At 48.7% G+C, this 22848-nt stretch overlaps 1 protein-coding gene across 5 annotated transcripts; it reads right to left on the reverse strand.

Annotated features, from left to right (window-relative positions):
* Nucleotides 1-426: 426 nt before the first annotated feature.
* LOC100460725 (leukocyte-associated immunoglobulin-like receptor 1) lies at nt 427-22479 on the reverse strand. Of its 5 annotated transcripts, XM_054539004.2 has the most exons (11): nt 10444-10885; nt 9990-10025; nt 8535-8704; nt 6606-6899; nt 5717-5767; nt 2672-2710; nt 2238-2363; nt 2103-2145; nt 1977-2014; nt 1707-1759; nt 427-1164 (listed from the first exon to the last, which is right to left on the reverse strand). In XM_054539004.2, exons 3-11 carry the CDS (start codon nt 8641-8643, stop codon nt 1018-1020), a joined length of 900 nt encoding a protein of 299 aa, XP_054394979.1. In that variant the 5' UTR covers nt 8644-8704; nt 9990-10025; nt 10444-10885; the 3' UTR covers nt 427-1017. The 5 variants fall into 5 exon arrangements, with proteins under 5 accessions (XP_054394979.1, XP_003779302.2, XP_024093521.2 ...); XM_003779254.4 differs by lacking the exons at nt 8535-8704; nt 9990-10025; nt 10444-10885 and adding exons at nt 16573-16756; nt 22347-22479; XM_024237753.3 differs by lacking the exon at nt 8535-8704 and having other exon boundaries at nt 10444-10882.
* Nucleotides 22480-22848: the final 369 nt, after the last annotated feature.

The raw sequence follows: 22848 nt of genomic DNA on the forward strand, positions 1-22848 counted from the left end.
ATGCATGTGTGTGAGAGCATGCATTCTTGTGCATGTATGTGCAGATGTGGACCTGTAGGGTCAGCTCTCTGCCTTCACCCAGCCACACCTCCCTCATTCATTCCTGGTACACTTGATTTGTCAGAAAACACTGACACCAATGTGAAGTCCTAAGATGAGCAAGTTCAGAATATCTAATGTATCGTATCCGTGGTGATGGGTGCGCTGAGGAATTTGTGGCTATCATTGCACAATGTATGCGTATAACAAATTATTACATTTTACGCCTTGAATATGTACAATCCTGATCAATTAAATTTTAAAAAGAAAACGCTGACACCTCTTTTGTAGGTCCTGCTTCCCTCACTCAGCTTTGAACAACTGTGAAGGCAGAGACTGGGTCCGAGAGACCTATGTACCCAGGACCAGGCCTGGGGCTGCCAGATGTGAGGCCTTCAAAATTATTTATTGATGCACGGAGTAAAGCATAACCCAGAGAACTGGGCTTGGCTCTCAGCTGTGTGTGTATAGCACAGTCTCAAGGCTAGCTCTTGACTTCTAGGAAGGTCTTTAGGGTCAGCAGGGCAGATAATTACAGCAAAGTATCTGGGATCACTGGAGGTTCACAGCAGACACCTAAGACAAGCTTGGAGGTGGCATCACTGCTCAGGAAATCGGCTGATTGGCTGTAGCTGGGTCTCTAGAACAGGCAGGTGACTTTAGCTGGGTCTCTGGAAACAGTCAGGTGAATAAAGCTGGGTCTCTAGAAACAGCCAGGGAACTGTAGCTGGGTCTCTGGAAATAACTGAGAAACAGTCTGTCCAAGGAGCTGCTCAATTGTAGAAGGGACCACCTGGCTAATGAACCTTCTGGATGCTGGTTAGAAACCTCCAGTTTCCAGCTCTTGTCTCCAGGACAGCTGCCTGGCTGGCTTTCTAGACGAAGATGAGCCCAAGGGGAAGCCTTCCAAATGGTTGCTTCAGGCTTTTCCTAGAGTGACTTTCTATCCTCAGGTGCAGAGGCCAGGTGGGTATGGGGTCAGTGTCTGGCAACGGCTGCATACATGCTGGACTCAGCCACGGGCTCTGTGGACTGTGGGGACACAGCCTGGGCTGTCCTCTGTGTGAGGGCCCAGTGGTCCAGCTGAGCATACGTCACCTCCTGGGAACTCCCTGCAGCCAGGGCCTAAGAGAGAGAGACCCGGGGTGAGGGAGTGCCTGGTGGAGGGTGAGGTGAGGGGCTGTGGGGAGGGAGGGCTGTGGTGGCCATCTTCATGGGCCCTGAGGACCCTCTCCTGAAATTGCATCCGTGTGAAGAGCCCTCCCACAGGGTATTGGGGTTGGTTTACATGACAATGAACAAGGCAGAAGGGAAGACTCCTGACTTCCAAGCTGAGCCAAAAGACATTGTGCTTCTGTCCCCTCCCTGCCACCCATCCTTGGATCCCTCCCTCTGGGGGAAGCCGGTGGTGTGGAGTGGCCCCTGTGAGAGGAACAGAGGTTTCCTGCCCACAGCCGGGGGGAGTGAGCGTCTTGGACATGGATCCTCCAAGCCCACGGGAGCCTTCAGATGCACACAGCCCTGGGAGACCTCTCAACGGCAACCTCAGGACAGGCCGTGAGCCGGAACCGCCCAGCTGAGCCACTCCTGAATTCCCAACCCTAGGAACTGAGATTTTTTAAAGCTGCTAAATTTGGGGTACTTTAATAACTAGTAGGGAGGCTCACCGAGGTGTCCGTCTCTCTGTCCTTCTCAGGAAGTCCACTGACTGTGGTCTTGTCTTGGGGAGAAAGTACAGGGTCGGTTTTCTGGGGAGGATGTCACAAGGCAAGTCTGCCTGAGACCCCCCCGCTTCCGATGACATCCTGCACCCAATCTATAATACAACCTTCTAGAATGTTCCAAAGAATCTTCCCCCCGCCCCCCACATTGCATCTGGATTGGCACCAAGTTCCCACTTCCCCATCTCACACCTGTCCCTCCTCCTTCCCCTTTACCTGCTGTCCTCTCTAGAACATCAACAGCCAGGTCAGGCCTGAGAGGAAAAATAAAAGTGAACCTCAGGGGCAGCCTGGTGGCCGAGGACCAGGTGGAGGTCCAGGAGTCATTCCCAGGGGCCTCACCTCTGCTGTGGCTTCTGCTCCTTGTCCTTGCTTCTGGGGGGCCCTGAGGACAGTCGGGGTGTGAATTAAGGAGATCTTCTTCCTAGCCTCTCCTGACAGCTTCCCAGGTCACTCCACCCTGCCCCTGAGACCTACCCTGCTTTATCTGATTCTGGCGACGGAGGAAGAAGAGGACCAGGAGGAGACAGAAGAGGAAGACCACTGAGACCCCGATGAGAATATAAAGATGCTCAGCACTCAGGCCTTGAGAAGCAGGTGCATCTAAGAAAGACAGAAACAGATTTTCAGCAGTGTGCATTTATTGAGCACCTACTGTATACCACACACACGTCACGTGCGTTTCATAGACTTACTAATATATAAAATATCTTAGGTAAATAATAGTCCTGCAGCACAGGGATCATTATCCCCTTCTTCCACCACCGGGGTCCTGAGTGCTGGGGTCCTCTGCACAGGGACACAGCCGGCCATTGGCAGAGCAGGAATCTGATCAACCCCAAAGCCTGACCTCTTTCTCCTTCCCCAAGAGGCACACACCAGGCTCATGCTCCACGGCCCCCATCACTCACGCTCATTGTGACTGTTGTCCGACGGCCTCTGCATGGGTCCTGGGAGGGAAGATTCAGAAGGAGGAGGAGTTAGAGTCCTGAGCTGGACAGAGAAGGCTCTGAGTCCTCCCAAGTCCACTGTGGGGATCTCCCTTCACTCCCCAGGACCCTGGCTGCTCCCTCTAGACCAGCACCGACCAGCAGAGTCTTCTGTGATGATGGAAACTTTCTACATCTACTGTCCAGTATGAGAGTCACACATAGCTATTGATATTTAAATTTATCCGAAGTTGAATGGCATGAGAAACCCGCTGCACCGTCTGCACCTCCAGGGCTCAGTGACCCCACGTGCCTGATGCCATCCCTACTGGACGGTGCAGATACAGTGCGTTTCCTGGGCGTGAAGCTGTGGTAGACATCGCTGCTCTCTGCCCTCTGCAGATCTAGGCAGAGACCAACCACCCGCAAGAAGAGGAAGGGAGACCTTCCCTCCCTGACCTCCTTCTGGGTTCCCACCAGAGTGCAAGGATCCCCATGTCTGATTTTATCTGCCCTTGCGGCAACCCTCTGACGGGGATGTAACCCGCCCTTCTGTGGGAAGAATCCTATTCCCAATGTGCTCCTGTTTCCTGAAGCCCTGCAGCTAGCGGGCGAGTGTGTGCGGCACCGCCCAGGCTCCCTGCGCAGCGCATTGCGGGCCGCCGGTCATCTCCTCCAACATTCACCCTCCTCTGCACAGTGCACGCCACTACCCAATTCCCAGGTGGCTAAATGGGATCCTGAGGGGCTCCCCCAAACCCAGGGTCCGAGCCAAGCGGCCCTCTTCCAGGAACAGCTTCCCCCCCCTCCCCCGCTGCTGAGGCAGCATCTTCAATATCCTTCAAGAAAGGCAGATATTCTCTCTTGGAGTGTCCTTCCCTCTGCCGCCTCCACGGTCCAAGGTCCAGGCCACCACCCGTTATTCTACACCATGACTTCCTGGGCTTGGTCTTCATAACATTTGCCACAATTCAAAATTACATATGTATTGTATATGTGCAATATTATACTTTTTATATTATTTACAGTTACATGTATCATGTATTATGCAAATGTATAATATAACAAATACATTTTTAATTATGTAATCTTGACATATGCATATAATTTAATGTATGTTAATCGTATATGATTTATAACTTATATGTTACATACATTCACTATAATATATAATGTATAATTTATATTCGATATAAACCTATAATTAAATATAAAATATTTTTTCTATTATAGTTATACATAATGTATACATAATAGATAATATATTTACATTAATACCTATATTTATTTATTAACTATAACACTTGAAATTTATACTATATATTGTAAATATAATATCTTTCATATAATATATAATATACATTATAGTCATATGTAGTGATACACTAACATGTTTTATTATATAATTATCTTCCTTATATACATAATATATGATGTAAACATATATAATATAATTACATTATAGGTCTGAAATTCTACATTGCAAATCATATATTTTTATCTGTATATGCGTGTATGGGAATCAGTGCATTTCTATTGCTCATTCTAACTATTTCTCCCCATTGAAGTTCACGAGACGGGAGGCCATTTCTCCTCATTCACGGTGCATCAAACCCAGAGGCTTCAGTGCCTGGCATAGTCCCTGTGAGGACAAAATACTTCCTCAGTATTCATAGGAGCATCCCTCCTTTGGGGTTTTCTAATCAGCACTGATGTCAGTGCCGTGTGTACCTGAACTCAAGTCTCCCCTAAACGATTCTACCAGGACAGCTCTTTTATTGCCTCTGTTTCACAGGAGGAATTTGGGACACAGGAGGTTTGGGTGAATCACCATCAGGCATAGAGCTGGGAGGTGACAGAACCACCGGGATTTGAACCATGAACCCAGTAGAAGGGTCTGTCCTCGCCACCTTTTTATGTCACTGCATGAAGATGAGAGAGGAGAGAGGGAAGGAGAAGAAGAGAGGGAGAGAAACAGAGGCAAGATATTCCCGCAGACGGAAGGCTAATAAAAACCAGACACTGGACTTGAACCAGGTCTGCGGGACTCAGGAGCATGTCCCGCTGTGCCCCAGCAGCCCAGGAGCCTCTGAGGGGGTCCGGATGGAGCACGGCATCGCTCCTCCCACCTCCCCATGTGGCTTCAGCCCCTGGTCCCACCTGCCTGAGCTCACAGCCCGAGCCTCACAGGCAGGCACTGGGTCTAGGTCCAAGGACGTACTCTGGTGATGGAAACCCAGGTGGGGAAGGGTCCGCGGATGGCTTATGACCCCGTGTCCTCCCCTGGGAGGTTCTGGCCACAGATCACAGGGGGAGATGGACAACTTGAGACCCAGGGTCTTGGGGCAGCTTCACTCCCATCACAGAGTCCAGGGCAGAGCCAGACGGAAGGGAAACCTCAAGGCTTCATCCTGGTCACCGTTCACAGCTACGTCCCCTCCCTGTGGCGCCCTTCTCCTCTTAAGGGACCTTACTCCACTGTTCAGGCCTCCCCCGGAGACCACAGAGCCAACAGGAGCATCCCCGTCCCTCTCCGGGTGTCCCAGGTTGGAAGGTGAGTTCTAAGTCCCTCCATCAGGTGCAGAGCAGGGTGAAAGGTGAGGCCACCCCCACAAGGGGGCAGCGTGGAGCTCGGTCAAGCCCGGAAGTCTGGGGTGGGGCTGCCCGGGTGGGTGGCCCCTGCCCCTTCATAGCCTTGTGCCTTTAAGCAAGAAACTTTAATTTATGTTTTGCATATTAGAGAGGAGGAGGAGTTAGAAAATCAGACTAGTACCTCCCCCATTAAGTGGCGCTTGCATTAAGTGCTTTCCACAGTTCCTGGCATGGAACAAGGTTGCAATCACCGTACCATTGTTGCTATGGTCTCTACGAGCATTAGCGACCTCCCAGAGCTGAGCAGGTGACAGTCCCTTCCCGTGGCCTCCCTAGACCTTGACTCCAAGCCCAGGGCAGAGGGCTGGACCCAGAGCAGCATCCCCAGCACAGATCCCCCTGTAATCCCTTCCGGCTGAGGGCCCTGCTACTGACCAGCTGAGGAGCCGAGCTCTGTGTCGGGAGAGTCCGGGCCTCCAGAGGTTTCTGTAAACAGGGGCAGAAGGATTTAGAACCCGTCCCAACCAACCTGCCCTCCTCCACCCTGAGCTCCCATCCAAAGGCCGCATGGCCAGCACACAATCCCAGACAACATCCCGAGACTCCTGAGAAAACGGGGCAGGGGACAGGAGGCTGGGGAGAGCCCCGCTGCTTGCCCTATTCTCCCTGGGGCTTGTCACTCCCTCTGCTCCTCCCACCACAAGCACTGTTTGACCTCAAGGGACCTTTGAGGTCCTGGGGGGACATGAAGGTGGATTGGAGCCTATCCAGTGGACTTTGACTCCAGGATATCTCGGGCTGAGCACACACAAGGGTGCGTGTGGTCACATACCAAAGGTTTTCCCAAAGCACTGTCCCGCCCTGGTCAGGGGCCATCCCTGGCCCCTGTGTTCTGCCCAGTGGGAGATGAACCACACCAGGAGAAGCATATTGCCTGGGGCAGATTCTGGCTCAGTGGAAAGGAATAACAAGTGGGACCATCTATCCTGTGTGAAAAGACACTCATCCCCTTGTAGGGGGGTTGCCCCCTAATCTCTGGGGACCCACTCCCCACCCAGCCAAGCAGAGCCAGCTCTGAGCCAACCCAATGCTGGAGCTGAGTGTCCAGGCAATCCATGGTGTCCAGGGGAGACCAGGGCTCCAGGGACCTAAAGCCAGAGGGAATCTGTGTGCAGAGGGAGAAGGGGAGGGTAGGGGTTGGGGATCAAGAGGAGGGCAAGGGTGGCCACAGAGAGAGGACAGCAGCTGGGACAGGGTCCAGAAACCTGGGGACAAGCTCGAGAGGCAAGCTGAGACTAGGGCAGGGCCCAGGTGACGTCCTCACCTTTCACCAGCAGCTCCAGGTAGTCACTGTGCTCAGACCATCTGGAGGACTTAAAATAGAGGCAGCGATAACACCCAGCACTGTCTTCACTTACTGAGTCAATGCGGAATCTGGCCTCTGACTCAGATGAACTAGCTTGAGACACGTCATTAGTATCATTGTACTTGGATCTACTCTCCCTCTCCAGGCGGAATGTTTGAACCCCAGCCGGGCCCCGGCACACGAAAGTCACACGGCTTCCCCGGGGGATCGTGGTGCCTGGCTCAGCCGAGATGGAGGGTCTGGGCAGGGCCCCTAGGAGGGAAGCAGAGAAGGATCTCAGCGTCCACTGTAGGAAGTCACCATGCCACACACGTCATTTTAGCATCACAATTCAGGGATTTTAGCAATTTTATAGAGTTATGCAGCCACGACCACAGCCCAACCTTAGAACATTCCCACGCCTCCTGCACCTTCTACGTGCATGTGATTCTCGTCGCTGCAGAGTTTTTTCCCAGTTGACAGTAAGGACCCTGAGACTTGCTCACAACTAGGGACTTGCTCAGGGTCACGTGGGAAGTGTCGGAGCAGCCTGGGGCCCTTCATGTGTGCTGCAGAGCCCAGGGCCACTTTCCCGAGGGACAGAGGGTGGGAGGGAGGCACAGGATGGGGATGACAGGGTCATTCGTGAAGGACAAGGGACAGGGAAGCGAGGGCTCTGGAGATGGCTCGTGCTGGGGCCTGAAGGGCACTGGCCGGTCCCCGGGTGGGACTGAGTGTGGGACGGGGGTTGCCAGGCTCCTTTGAGGGTCCAGTGGGGTGAGGGTGAAGCCCCCAGCCCTGATCTGCTCACAGCAGATGCCCAGCCCATGACAGGTCCCCATTGCTAATGCAGATCTCTGTGGAGACACCACCTCTGGGTTTTCCTCATAGTTTCTACTTTCTTCTCAGCCTAATTTGCATTTCCTTGTTATTAAGGCTCTTGAAAACCCCCATTTATCTCAACTGGGCTTGGGGTGGAGGAGGAAGGGAGGGTTTGACGCTGTGAAACAGGAAGGTTGTTTCAAAATTAGCAAAATCCCTGAGCGGAGCAGAGAGCTGGCAGGGCTTCAAGTCACTCATCCCATCTTCATTCATTCTTTATTATTGACAAATTAAAACTGCATATATTTAAGGTGTACAACATGATGTTTTGATATAGATATACACTATGGAATCGCTGAATCAAGCTAATTAATACAACCTTACTTTGCGTAGTTAATTATTGTGGTGAGAACATTTAAAATCTGCCCTCTTAGCGATTTTCAAGCATACGATACATTGTGATTTACTCTAGTCATTATGTTGCACAATCCTGAACTTACTCTTCCTGTCTAGATGAAATTCTCTATCCTTTAACCAGCATCTCCCCAAACCCACCCATTTGTTCATTTTTCTTTCTTTTAACCATATCTCAGTTACTTATCAATCTGTTTAAAGACGTTTTTCATGAGCTGCTAATTCCACAAATGTGAGAAACACACACAGGATGCCTGCCCTTTGGAGGTGGACATCCAGAAGGGAGGACCGGTATTGATCAAAGAATTGTCCAAATCTGCATCTGTGAACTGACAGAGTCTTGCTCTGTCGCCCAGGATGGAGTGCAGTGGCATGATCTCAGCTCACTGCAACCTCCGCCTCCCAGGTTCAAGCAATTCTCCTGCCTCAGCCTCCCGAGTAGCTAGGATTACAGGTGCACACCACCACGCCCAGCTAATTTTTGTATTTTTAGTAGAGACGGGGTTTCCCCCCTTGCTGGCCAGGCTGGTCTCAAACTCCCGACCTCAAGTGATCCGCCCCCGTCGGCCTCCCAAAGTGCTGGGATTACAGGCGTGAGCCACCGCGCCCAGCCTCATTGGTCATTTTTAAAATGAATTATTTTTTTCAAAATCAGCATGTGAGAAGACCCACCATATTGAGCGGCATATGGAGTGTTTGAGAAAGCGAAAGAAGCTGGAGGAATGTAGAGACGAGTGAGCCCCAGGTCACAGGGACAGGATGTGGCTGGGAAAATGGGCATGTCGAGACCAAAGAGAGGTACACAGGTCTGATTCTATCTGAAGATAAACAGGGGAAGGGTTCTGAGAAAAAAAAAAAAAAAAGATTTCATCTTACAATGAGATATTAAGTGAAAATTTTTGAATACAATTTAAAAACTGGGGAAAGTACAATGGTCATGGTTGTGCTTTTGCAAATCGCCGGTCCCTGGGGTCAGGAACGGAGCAGGCAGCAGTGGCATGGACAGGCTGAGGCCGGCCTCGGGGAACCACGGAATGGAGAGGGGCCGTCACCTGGGGGTGACGCAGGAAAAGTCGATGAAGAGAGAGGGAAAGATGAGAAAAATGTAGAGTGAAATCGCCAGGACTGGGTGATATGATGCATCTAGGGGGATGGAGAAGAGGATGAGTGCTCAGAGTCTGCCCTTTGTGACTGTCATGTTCCCCGCCAAGAAGCTGCCGAGTGAAGTGTGGGCTCGTCTGGGGAAAAGTGCCAGGCTCAGCCTTGGTCGTGTTGGGTTTGAATTCTCATTGTGGAAATCGGTGTGTGGAGGTGACACCTGCACTCCCAGGGTGACCGCAGCGCTACTTACAGCCACCAAGATCTGGAAATAACTGAGTGTCCACCACCAAATGAATGGATGAGGAGAATGTAGTGTGTATATGCAATGGAATATTATTCAGCCCTAAAAAAGGAAGGACATTCTGTCATTCGCAACAACATGGATAAACCAGAGGACGTTAGGCTCTGGTTCATAAGCCAGGCACAGAAAGACAATTACTGCATGATCTCACTTATCTGTGGAATCTAAAAAAAGTTGATCACACAGAAGTAGAGAGTAGAATGGTGGTTACTGGAGGCTGCAGGTGCAGGGCATGGGGGAGACACCGATCAAATGATACAAAGTTTCAACTAGCCCGGAGGAGTGACTTTTTCAGATCTATGGTACAGCAGAATGACAGTAGTTCATAATAATTTATTGTATATTTCAAAATTGCTAAAAGGAGATTTAAAATATTCTCACAATAAAATAAGTATGTGATGGGGCTGATATGTTAATCAGCTTTATTTAATCTTTCCGTAATGTGTACATACGTCATAATATCACACTGTACCCCACAAACTACAATTATTTGTCAATTAAAAATAAAATTTTTGAAAATAAGAAAAGCAAAATAAGACAGGTGGAAGATGCGAGAGAGAACTGGGTGAGGGTTAGTTATGCATTTTACATTTGGAAGAGTTTGCAATCTAGGGTATATTTAAAGGGATCCCTCCAGGCCCTCTAAGAATCAACATCACTCCCACCCAGAACTGCCCTTGGGGTGACAGAAGGGACTGGGAAGACGGGACAAAGGCATGACTTACCCTCCTGCGTGTGGATTGTCTGGGCCAGGCAGAGCACTGGAAGAGAAGCTCCAGTGAGAAAAATGCCCACCACCCAGTCTCCTTATGGGGCTGCTATCAAAAGGGGGCTCGATGGAGCTGGGGGGCATTCAGCATTTCATAACGACCAAGCCAACGCTACTCAACATCACTATCTCAGTGTAATCCTTCTTGCTGCAAAATGGTTTCAAGATAAATCCCAAAGTCTCCTCTTCCAAAAAGGCTCCTGCTCCCCCAGCCCTTCTTAAAGCTGACCTCATCCCCACACCCAGGACCCTGTTTTTAGGACAAGGTCTTCTCTGATCAGACTTAGGCCCCGGGGACAGCAGCAGGGCTTTCCTCCCCAGAATCTTCTGGACTAGACTCAGGCTTGAGCAGGGAACTTTCCAGACCTCCCAACCCCCTTTCCAGCCTCCCTGCTGCCTCCAGGACTCACCTAGGCCCAGGAGGGCGGTGGGGTGGGGAGACATGGCCCCGGTCCCAGCAGTGCAGCCTGGCCTGGGACGCACCAATGCAAGGACAGAACTCTGCAGCAGACACAAGCAGACAGGATGTGCTGGCCAGGGGCCTCCTGCCTATGGGGCTTCCACAGCAACTACCTCACGCAAGAGGAAGAGCTTTCTGTCCTGTTCTTTCCACCCTTTCCACTAGTGAGACGAGAGGGAGGGCCTTGGTTTCTGAAAAATGTCGCTTACCCTAAATGTCGCTTAGCGTCAGATGACCCTAAACTAGTTACCCGATGTGTCAGCCTCTTTCTAAATCTATGGGACAAGGCAGAATAAAGGTCGGGCAACAAACTGACTTGGACGCTATCCCAACTCCACAAGTTAACGGTTGCAGCTCTTGGGCAAGACATTACAAAACTAGAAGCTGATATTTCCTCGTATTACAAATGGGAGCCATAGAAATCCTTCCCCCAGTTTTTAATATTATGATCTCTGCTGAAATCCCAACAAGATATTTAACACGTTAAAAATATCCTACAACGCATATCATTTTTTTAAGGAGACAGTATTGGTGAGGATGTGGAGAAATTGGATCCCTTGCATACTTCAGTAGGAATTAAAAATTGGGCAATCACTATAGAGAACAGTGGGGAGGTTCCTCAAAAAATTAAAAATAGAGCTACCATATGGTCCAGCGATCCCACTTCTGGGTCTGTATTTAAAAGAAACAGGCCAGGCGCAGTGGCTCACAGCTGTAATCCCAGCACTTCGGGAGGCCGAGGCGGGTGGATCACCTGAGGCCACAAATTCGAAACCAGCCTGGCCAACATAGTGAAACCCTGTCTCTACTAAAAATACAAAAAATTAGCTGGGTGTGGTGGTGGGCACAGCTACTTGGGAGGCTGAGGCAGGAGAATTGCTTGAACCCGGAAGGCGGGGGTTGCAGTGAGCTGAGATTGCACCATTGCCCTCCAGCCTGGGCAACAAGAGCAAGACTCTGTCTAAAAAAAAAAAATCAGTATGTCAAAGAGTTGTCTGAACTCCCCTGATCACTGCAGCACTATTCACAATAGCTAAGACGTGAAAATCATCTAAATGTCCATTGATAGAAGAATGGATATAGAAAATGTGGTACACACACAGGGGAATACTATTCAGCCTTAAACAAGGAAGAAAATTCTTCCATGGGCGACAACACGGACGAACCCTGAGGACATCACGCCAAGCGATGCAGAGACCAAGTACTGCATGATGTCACTTACAGGAGATCTGCAAAGTCACCAGAGTCAACAACATCACAGCAGGGAATGGTGGTTACAGGGGCTGGGAGGAGGGGGCGTTATTAACAAACAGGCCTTAGAGATCTGCTGCACCACATACGACCCATCGTCACCAATAACGTCTTGTTCACTTGAAATGTGTTAACGGAATAGACCTTGTGTTATTTGGAGGGCCCGGAGGAAGACCGGAAGAGAAGAGAATGTTTGAAACTTCTTAGAGACGGATTAAATGGTTGTGACCAAAATGCCGATAGTGATGTGAACAGCGAAGTCCAGGCTGACAAGGTCTCAGTTGGAAATGAGGATCTTACTGGGAACTAGAGTGAGGGCCACCTTTGTTACGCCTTAGCAAACAACGTGGCTGCATTGTGTCCATGCCCTAGAGATACCACGCCAGGGTATCTGGCAGAAGAAATTTCTTTTTTTTTTTTTTAAATGGAGTCTCGCTCTGTCGCCCAGGCTGGAGTGCAGTGGTGGGATCTCGGCTCACTGCAACCTCTGCCTCCTAGGTTCACGCTATTCTCCTGCCTCAGCCTCCTGAGTAGCTGGGACTACAGGTGCCCGCCACCACGCCCGGCTAATTTTTTGTATTTTTAGTAGAGACAGGGTTTCACTGTGTTAGCCAAGATGGTCTCAATCTCCTGACCTCATTATCCGCCCGCCTCGGCCTCTCAAAATGCTGGGATTACAGGTGTGAACCACCAAGCCCGGCCAAGGCAGAAGAAATTTCTAAGCAACAAAGTGTTCAAGTGGCATGGCTTCTTGTACCAACCTAGGCTCAGACGTGAGAGCAAAGAAATTACCTAAAGGTAGAGTTTATATTTAAAAGAGAAGCAAAGTGTAAAAGTTCGAAAAATTTGCAGACTACCCACATGGTAGAAAAGAAAAATCCATTTTCGGGGGAGGAATTCAGGTAGTCTGCTGGGCAATGACTTGCCGGAGAAATTTGCATAACTAAGAGGGAGTCCATGCTGTATCAAAACATCTCATCTACCCCATAAATATATACACCTACTATGTATACAAAAAAATTAAAAATTTAAAAACATATATAGTGACATGAGATGCAGTGTGAAATGTCATTAAAAGATGAGTTTGCATCAGAATAGTCCAAACATTTCAAAAACATTCCAGCATGATCACTGCGTTGCTGACCAGTCCTCCTCCCGAGACGTGGTAACGGTAATGATCTCAAGCTTGGATCTCGCGGACAGACAGGGGAACTCAAGCTAAACCCTGGTCCTCAAAGAGTTCTGCACGTTGCAGTCCCTGATATGTCCCTCCAATCTAATCCAATTTTCTATGAGTCCATAAGACAGCAATCCATCTAAAAAATGACAATAAACCAACTAAAACTGCTTAATATAATATGTTAAAGATTTTTTTGGCCGGGCACCGTGGCTCACGCCTGTAATTTTGGGAGACGCAGGTGGGCAGATGAAGGGGTGGGTCGCCCCTCCACACCTGTGGGTGTTTCTCGTTAGGTGGAACGAGAGACTTGGAAAAGAAAAAGACACAGAGACAAAGTATAGAGAAAGAAATAAGGGGACCCAGGGGACCAGCGTTCAGCATATAGAGGATCCCTCTGGCTTCTGAGTTCCCTTAGTATTTATTGATTATTTGTCGGTGTTTCTCAGAGAGGGGGATGTGTCACGGTCACAAGACAATAGTGGGGAGAGGGTCAGCAGACAAACACGTGAACAAAGGTCTTTGCATCATAGACAAGGTAAAGAATCAAGTGCTGTGCTTCAGATATGCATACACATAAACATCTCAATGCTTTGCTAAGCAGTATTGCTGCCCGCATATCTCACCTCCAGCCCTAAGGCGGTTTTTCCCTATCTCAGTAGATGGAACGTACAATCGGGTTTTATACCGAGACATTCCATTGCCCAGGGACGGGCAGGAAACAGATGCCTTCCTCTTGTCTCAACTGCAAGAGGCATGCCTTCCTCTTATACTAATCCTCCTCAGCACAGACCCTTTACGGGTGTCGGGCTGGGGGACGGTCAGGTCTTTCCCTTCCCACGAGGCCATATTTCAGACTATCACATGGGGAGAAACCTTGGACAATCCCTGGCTTTCCCAGGCAGAGGTCCCTGCGGCTTTCCGCAGTTTTTGTGTCCCTGGGTACTAGAGATTAGGGAGTGGTGATGACTCTTAAGGAGCATGCTGCCTTCAAGCATTTGTTTAACAAAGCACATCTTGCACAACCCTTAATCCATTTAACCCTGAGTTTGACACAGCACATGTTTCAGAGAGCACGGGGTTGGGGGTGAGGTCACAGATTAACAGCATCTCGAGGCGGAAGAATTTTTCTTAGTACAGAACAAAATGGAGTCTCTTATGTCTACTTCTTTCTACACAGACATAGTAACAATCTGATCTCTCTTGCTTTTCCCCACAGGCAGATCATAAGGTCAGGAGATCGAGACCATCCTGGCTAACACGGTGAAACCCCATCTCTACTAAAAATACAAAAAATTAGCCGGGCGTGGTGGTGGGCACCTGTAGTCCCAGCTACTCAGGAGGCTGAGGCAGGAGAATGGCATGAACCCGGGAGGCGGAGCTTGCAGTGAGCCGAGATCGCGCCATTGCACTCCAGCCTGGGTGACAGAGCCAGTCTCCATCTCAAAAAATATATATATATATTTTAATTTTTTTTAATGCCTAAGAGATATAAAAACTAAGTGAAGGCTGTGCAGTCAAAAGTGAAAGAAAGACGGACTCCCCAGACTCAAGCTGAATACTGAACCTGATGCTCACCTTGATGATGATGAATTAACTGAGCTTTATTTTCATGGTTTTGTAAATCACGGGGAGAAGGATAAAGTGCAGGGGTACAGATTCCAAAAGCTTCCACCTCATCATAAGAATGATTTCAAATCACTCACCAACTTCTCGTGGTTGCAAGGAATACTACATTTGTTTTGAAACTTAGCATTGAACACGAGGCCAAAACACAGTGGCTCCTGAGAATGATTTTCCTGCTTCTGACTCTTCTTTCACGTGCAGAATGGTTTCTATGTATTAGATTCTCCCCCCTGCCTCTTTTCACTTTAGGTCTTCATTAGCTATTTTTATTCAGCTTTATCAAAGAATCCTTTGCACACAAACTGCATCCACTTAATCTGTGCAATTCAGTGAATTCTGACAGTTGTGAAACCACCAACATATCCAAGATTTTTTTCACTACTCAGAAGATTCCTCATGCTCCTTTGCCTCCATGTGGCCACTGGTTCCTTTTTGATATGTATTTGTTGACTTATTTATTTATTTATATATTTATTTTGAGACTGAGTTTCACTCTTGTTGCCCAGGCTGGAGTGCAATGGTGCGATCTCGGCTCCCAGGTTCAAGCGATTCTCCTGTCTCTGCCTCCTGAGTAGCTGGGATTACAGGCACGCACCACCATGCCCGGCTAATTTTGTATTTTTAGTAGAGACAGGGTTTCTCCATGTTGGTCAGGCTGGTCTCAAACTCCCAACCTCAGGTGATCCACCCACCTTGGCCTCCCAAAGTGCTGAGATTACAGGCATGAGCCACCGCACCCAGCCAACTAATTCATTTTTTAAACACACTTCTTACCTGGGAATAAATTTAAACTTGCAGAAGAGTTGCAGAGATACAGAGAGTTCCCATATGCCCTTCATCCAGGTCCCTCTAATGTTCATGCTTTACATGACCCCAGCACATCCGCCAAAAAGAAAAAAAATTAACACTGGTATAATAATTAAATGATGGGCTTTCTTTGGATTTCATCACCTTTCCACTAACGTTCTTTGCCTGTGCTGGGATCCAATGCAGGGGCACCGTCCTGCATTTACTTCCCTCTCTGTTAACTGCAGAGAAGAGTTTCTGTTTTCCTGGTTGGACCCTGATTAATATTCCCCTAGTATCTGAATACCAGGTGCCCAGGAAGGATGGGGGGCAAGGGTTTGCTGCCCACTAGGGAAGGTGTGGCTGGCAGAATCGACATCTGTCAGTTCCTCCACAGTCTAAGGTCACAGAACACATGGGCAGTTATTCTGGGTTTTTCCATAAGAAGGGTGATACAGAGCTGTCGTTGTTCCATATTATCAGAGGACCCCTCCACCTTTGCATTCCTCTAAGACTTTTCCTCTAAGACTTTCCTCCAAGCTGGAGAAGGCAAGCTACACACTTATGTCCAAGGCATGCTGCAGACTCAGCACGGCACAGCTTCCTCACTCAAAAATGTTACTTGGTGAGGGATGCACAGGCATGAAGTAATGATTCTCACACTAGATTCAGATACATACACAATATTTGCAACTTAAATCAGATTAAATACCAATTAAAAGTCAAGTGGAAAGACAACATCTACATAAATAAAATGACATAAGATGCAACGTGAAATGTCATTAAAAGAAGAGTTTGCATTAGAATAGTTCAAATATTTCAAAACTATTCCAGCACCATCACTGTGTTGCTGACCTATCTTCCTCCTGAGATGTGGTCGCCATAATGATCTCAAGCTTGGACCTCGTGGACAGACTGGGGAACTCAAGCTAAACCCTTGTCCCCACAGTTTTGCACATTGCAATCCTGTGTGGTTCCATCCAATCTAATCCAATCTCAAGGACCCTATTTCCTGAGCAACCCTGGCTTGGCTCGGCCAAAGGGAAGCGTCTACAGAATCTGAGTCTAGAATGCCCGGAGGTCTGTACTTCTTGCTGTTTTCAGGAGATTCAACTGCAAAGCCCTCCCCAAGTCATCCCATTGGCTCATGTTTCTGTGCCCCACCCTTCCTGCCTGGGAGGACCCTTCTTGTTCAGCCAGAAAAAGCAACCTGAGGGTGGGGTGGTAGCAGGGACTCACCCATTTCTCTTTCCATCTTCTGGCCCGGATGCAACCCTGGAAGGAAGACCTCAGGACGATGATCATCTTCATAGGATTCCCGACCTGTCCCTGGCTTTGTCCTGAATATTAGCCGTGGCATCCTGGCCTGGGCTCCGATGGTGGATGAACTTGGCTTTCCACGGGCTGCCACCTCCAGCCTGCGCTGTGGAGAGACCAGGTCCTTGGAACAGTATTTTAACCTTGTCCTCCTTTCCCTTCCAGGGTTTACCAAGACATAGCAGGTGTCATAGATGTGAAAAAGCTTCTGCTATACAAGGGTCAGGAACTGAGCAAAACTGAAAAACACACAGGATGTGGTCTGCCAGGTGCCAGCATCACAGCTCAAATCTTTAACAAGGTCCAACCACAGGCACGGAAATAAACAGCTTTTCCCTGCCCTGTATACGTCTCCGATTTTACCCAGGGTGGGGCTGAGGAAGCAACTCAAATTCCCAAATATTACTTTTTTTTTTTTGCATGACAGCCGAGGCAACATTAGACAAGCCTTACTCCCTAATTAGTGCCTGACAAGAACCACATCTGGGTCTCAATCCTTCTATTCAAAGTAGGCACAATTTGCTTTTACCAAATGTGAAACCCATGTCAAAGCCATGCTGTGAGTATTTACACCAGAAAAATTGGCAAATGCTACACGTCAGGGTTGTTTTTTGTTTTTCTTTTTGCTTTTTTTTTTCAGAGAGCTGATTGTCAAGCCTTTACCAGCACACTGCTGGTAAATTTCCAAAGGCCGATTTAAAGAAATTTTTTAACAGAACATGTAAAAAAAAAAATCAACGTGAAGTCAACATGCTCCAGGAAAATCAGACAATTGATAAAGAATGTCTATTTCTGTAGTGTATACTCCATCCTCTTTGCCCCTTCTACCTCAGCTACCGTAACCAGCATCTGAAGTCTTATATTCAAATTTCCCTTGCACTTTTGTAAATATAGTGTTCTCTCATCGATGTACCTATCTGGTGTGTATGTGTGTGTATATATACATATATATGTATGTGTGTGTTTAGTAGAGATAGGGTTTCGCCATGTTAACCAAGCTGTCTTGAACTCCTGCCCTCAGGTGATCTGCCCGCCTCAGCCTCCCAAAGTGCTGAGATTATAGGCATGAGCCACTGTGCCCAGCCTCTTTTTTAATTTTAGTGCAAAGTATAGTTTTCAAAACAATGTTTGCAATGTCATCAAATATAGAATGAGCATGCATCAATGTTTTCTTAATTCATTAATGATGAAATCATTATTCAAAATCCCTATCTTTACCCAAATATTTAGCTTCTTCTGTTGCTCTTCATTTGTTCCTGCGTTTCTCCATTTCCACTGGGATTATTTCTTCTTGTCCAAGCCTTTTATTCTGGCAACCAATGAACTTTTCCCTCTTTCTATAGTTTTGCCTTTTCCAGAATGTCACATAGTTGGAATCAGCCAGTGGTTATGCCATTTGGATGGGCTTATTTCATGTAGTGATATACATTGAACTCTCCTCCACGTCTTTTCATGACTTGAGAGCTCATATCTTCTTAGCACGGAATAATATTCCATTGTCTGGACACATAGTTAATCCACTCACGTACTGAAGGGCATCTTGGTTGCTTCCAAGTTTGGGCAATTATGAATAAAGCTACCGTAAAGATCCATATGACCATATGTTTTCAGCTCTCTTGGGTAAATACCAAGGAATGCAATTGCTGGATTACGTGGCAAAGCTATATTTAGTTTTAGAAGAAATTGCCGCACTGTCTCCCAAAGTGGCTGTACCATTTGGCAATCCCACCAGCAATGAATGAGAGTTCCTGTTGCTCCACATCCTCGCCAGTATGCCAGTATGTGGTATTGTCTGCGTTTTAGAATTTGGCCACTCTAATAGGTGTGTCGTGGTAATTTGGTTCCTAAGATACTGAGAGAGGTGCAGAACACCAGCTGGGAAATCAGCCAGAATGCGCTTCTCCTGTGACTTCCTGTTCCACAGCCTCAGAGACCTCGGACAAGCCACTTCCCCTATAAACTTATCTTTTTTCTTTCTTTCTTTTTTTTTTTTTTTTTTTTTGAGATGGAGTCTCGCTCTGTCACCCAGGCTGGAGTGCAATGGCATGATCTTGGCTCACTGCAACCTCCGCCTCCTGGGTTCAAGTGATTCTCCTGCCTCAGCCTCGCGAGTAACTGGGATTACAGGCATGCGCCACCACATCCAGCTAATTTTGTATTTTTAGTACAGACGGGGTTTCACCATGCTGACCAGGCTGGTCTCGGACTCCTGACCTCGTGATCTGCCCACCTCAGCCTTTTAAAGTACTGGGATTATAGGTGTGAGCCACCGAGTCCGGCCTCCTTATAAACTTCTCTAAATCTAAATTTGTGAATATTCTTTCTTTAGAAGTCGATCAGCTGGCCTGGCACAGTGGCTCACGCCTGTAATACCAGCATTTTGGAAGGCCGAGGCGGATGGATCACTTGAGGTCAGGAGTTCGAGTCCAGCCTGGCCAACATGGTAAAACCCTATCTCTACTAAAAATACAAAACTAGAGGGGCATAGTGGCGGGCGCCTGTAATCCCAGTTTGGGAGGCTGAGAGGCAGCAGAATTGCTTGAACCCGGGAGGTAGAGGTTGCAGTGAGCTGAGATCGTGCCACTGCACTCCAGCCTGGGCAACAGGAGCGAAACTCTGTCCTAAAAAATTTAAATTAAGTTAAAAAGCCAGTCCGGGCTTGGTGGCTCATGCCTGTAATCCCAGCACTTTGGGAGGCCAAGGCGGGCAGATCACGAGGTCAGGAGATCGAGACCATCCTGGCCAACACGGTGAAACTCCGTCTCTACTGAAAAAATACAAAAAGTTAGCTGGGCGTGGTGGCGGGTGCCTGTAGTCCCAGCTACTTGGGAGGCTGAGGCAGGAAAATGGCATAAACCCTGGAGGCGGAGCTTGCAATTGAGCCGAGATCACACCACTGCACTCTGGCCTGAGTGACAGAGCGAGACTCCGTCTCAAAAATAAATAAATTAATTAAATAAATAAAATAAGTCGATTGACTAATATTTATGAATTACCTCTTATATGCTTGGTGTTTGAGATTCAGGAGTGAACAAAACAGATCCAGTCCCTGCCCTCAACAGACCTCTTAGTCTAATGATTATGGGAACAGGGTCAAATAGCAAGTCACAAATTATTTCACGACTATTGTGAGATAAGAGTGAGAGCCAAGAGTGGTGGTGCATGCCTGTAATCCCAGCTCGAACCAGGGAGACAGAGGTTGCGGTGAGCCGAGATCGCACCGATGGCTTAACACAATGGGATTTGGCTTCTCACTCATGTAAATGACCAGTGCGGGTTTCTCTGGGCAGAATTTGAATTTTCTCCCCAGGATGACTCAGGGACACCCGCTTCTTCCATTGTGCTCACATCATGCCCTTGGGCAATGGCGTCCCATACTTCAAACAGCAAGAAAGAAGGAGAAACAGAATATATCTGTGCACTTGCAAAATTTACTGACACATGTCATTTCTGTCCAGAATTGTTGGCTATAAATAGTATTATGGACAGTGACACATGGATGCAACGAGACCAGGAAAAAAGTCCCTTGGTGGGGGTAGCCACCTCCCAGAGGTTCCAGTGCTTGTACTGTAACGGGAAGTACAGAATTTTTTTTTTTTTTCTGGTGATCAGCCACACATCTCTGCCTCATGTGAAAAATAATCTCAAGAAGAAATGTACCTGAGAATGTATAGCCAAGGAGCATGATGTTGTGACACCCGATTGATGGACCATGTGGGGTGATTGACTCCCCTGCACTTAGAAGGAAATCAAAACCAAAGGTTCAAGTAATATTAAAGAGAAAAATTGTCATATTCCCTCTGGAACCCATGCACACCTTAGCTAACCTGCATGGAGTTGTAGAAACCACTAGAACTGAGGGAGGCAGCTCTGTGCCAGGGTGATGGCCTTCTCCCCTCCCAGTTCCCTTAGTTCTGGAGTTCAATGAAGGACGGGGTCTACACGGCCCACTCCGTTTCCTCTTTCTCTGAACCAGGGGTGCAGAACCTGAACCCAGACAACCTCTGGGTCTGAGTCTGGCCCCAGAGCACCAGCTGTGGTTTTGGCTGCCACGGTGACCGTGGCAAAGTCCTGAGTCATTTGCTGTTGTGGGTATGATGGACAGCTGCAACGTTTTCCTGGACTCCCATTGAAATCTTTATCTTTAACTTCAAGATCGTCTTCTCCATCCCAAGGGAACTCATCAGGCCCAGAAGGCTCCTAGCCCCAGAAGTTCCCAGAGCTCTTCAGGTGGAATGTTGAGTCTGGACAAGCCAGGATGGTGACTCTGGAGAAGTTCTCCAGAAGAGAATCAGCATCTAGAGTCTCATGAGTTTGAGGCCCTTAGAAATTTAGACTCCAGAACCACTGCCAAAGTAACCCCCTCAGCCCAGCCCTTCGGTACCCAGCACCCACTGTCCTGAGCCCAGCCCTTCCGTACCCAGCATCCACTGTCCTCAGCCCAGCCCTTCCGTACCCAGCATCCACTGTCCTGAGCCCAGCCCTTCAGTATCCAGCATCCACTGTCCTCAGCCCAGCCCTTCCGTACCCAGCATCCACTGTCCTGAACCCAGCCCTTCAGTACCCAGGATCCACTGTCCTCAGCCCAGCCCTTCAGTACCCAGCATCCACTGTCCTCAGCCCAGCCCTTCCGTACCCAGCATCCACTGTCCTGAGCGCAGCCCTTCAGTACCCAGCATCCACTGTCCTGAGCCCAGTCCTTTGGTACCCAGCATCCACTGTCCTGGTGGGAGTCTGTTGTGCTGCTCCAAGAAGACAGACCCTCACCATTACCGGAGAGACTGACCCTCCTGTGTTCAAGTCCTGTGGCCCAGACTCAATTCTGGAAGAGAAATCTGGATTTACAATGCTCAGTACTTTGCTCAAAATCTGCACTCGATGACGTCTGTAAGCTCTTGGTCCCAGCCTGGGCTGCGAAGCCTGAGGCTTGGGCAGATAATGCCTTCCTGCCGTCATCTCTGCTCCCTCTTCAATCACTAAGCTCCCACAGCATTGATCTAACCAGACATGGGCCCAGGGAGAGAGCTGTCTTCCCCGCCTCCCAGCCCTGATCCCTCGATCCCTCACCTGCCATGCCAAGACTGGTCAAGGGAAAGTCCAGGAAGAAAGCATGGTAAGGGGCACCGTGCTGCCTGTGCCGGCCCCGCTGTGCAGACGGCAGATGCTCGGGATGCGATGCTCAGAGACTCAGTCCCGACCGTCTTGTGGCTTCTTACCAAGTATCTCCCAGGAAGGCATCATGAGGCTTAGTTCTTCCTTCCCGTGACTGGGGTAAAGGAGAGAACTGTCTCCTTGGACATCATCATCCATATGCCGGGCCCGAAGGTCATCTCTGACCCAGACACCAAATCCAGACGGGCAACCATGGCTGTGGGGTGTGGAGGGGGAATCTGAACACCAACCTGGAGGTCAGACTTGAAGGAGATGGCGACACTGCCTTCATCCCATTCACAGTATACAACCTTCGATGGGCCACCTCCCCAGTGAGGCTTCATCAAGGGGGCTTGGTCATCTTCCTTTTCGTGTGAACCAAAACATACATTTCCAGGCGCCTATTAAGGGCTTGAGTCTGTGTCAGAGACAAGCCACACAAGTCAACAGACCTTACAGCCTAATGTGGAGGGCATACCTCTAACTATTCAAAAGTCATATAAAGCATATTAACAGTAGATTTTAACAAATTAGCCTCGAAATACCTGCAGTTTGTCACAATGGAAGGCTCACTTCTCACCGGGTGACACGTCCTTATGGGGGCCCCAGGTTGGCAGTTGGAGCTCCTCCACTGGGTGACTCAGGTGCCCAGATTCTTCCAACTGTGGGGTCCAACCTCCCCTAGAACCTTGGAGTGCTCTGTTACCAGCAAGGGGAAAGAGGAAGAGAGAATGGAAAGGGCTCATCCGTGCCTTTTAAATAAAAAATCTGAATGTCACCAGTGCGGTGGCTCACGCCTGTAATCCCAGCACTTTGGGAGGCCAAGGTGAGCGGATTTCCTGAGGTCAGGAGTTCGAGACCTGCCTGACCAACATGGGGAAACCCCGTCTCTACTAAAAATACAAAATTAGCCAGGCGTGGTGGCGTATGCCTCTAATCCCAGCTACTCGGGAGGCTGAGGCAGGAGAATCGCTTGAACCCAGGAGGTGGAGGTTGCGGGGAGCAGAGATCACGCCACTGAACTACAGCCCGGGCGACTAGAGCGAA

Source organism: Pongo abelii, chromosome 20 (assembly GCF_028885655.2).
Source record: "Pongo abelii isolate AG06213 chromosome 20, NHGRI_mPonAbe1-v2.0_pri, whole genome shotgun sequence".
Lineage (NCBI taxonomy): Eukaryota > Metazoa > Chordata > Mammalia > Primates > Hominidae > Pongo > Pongo abelii.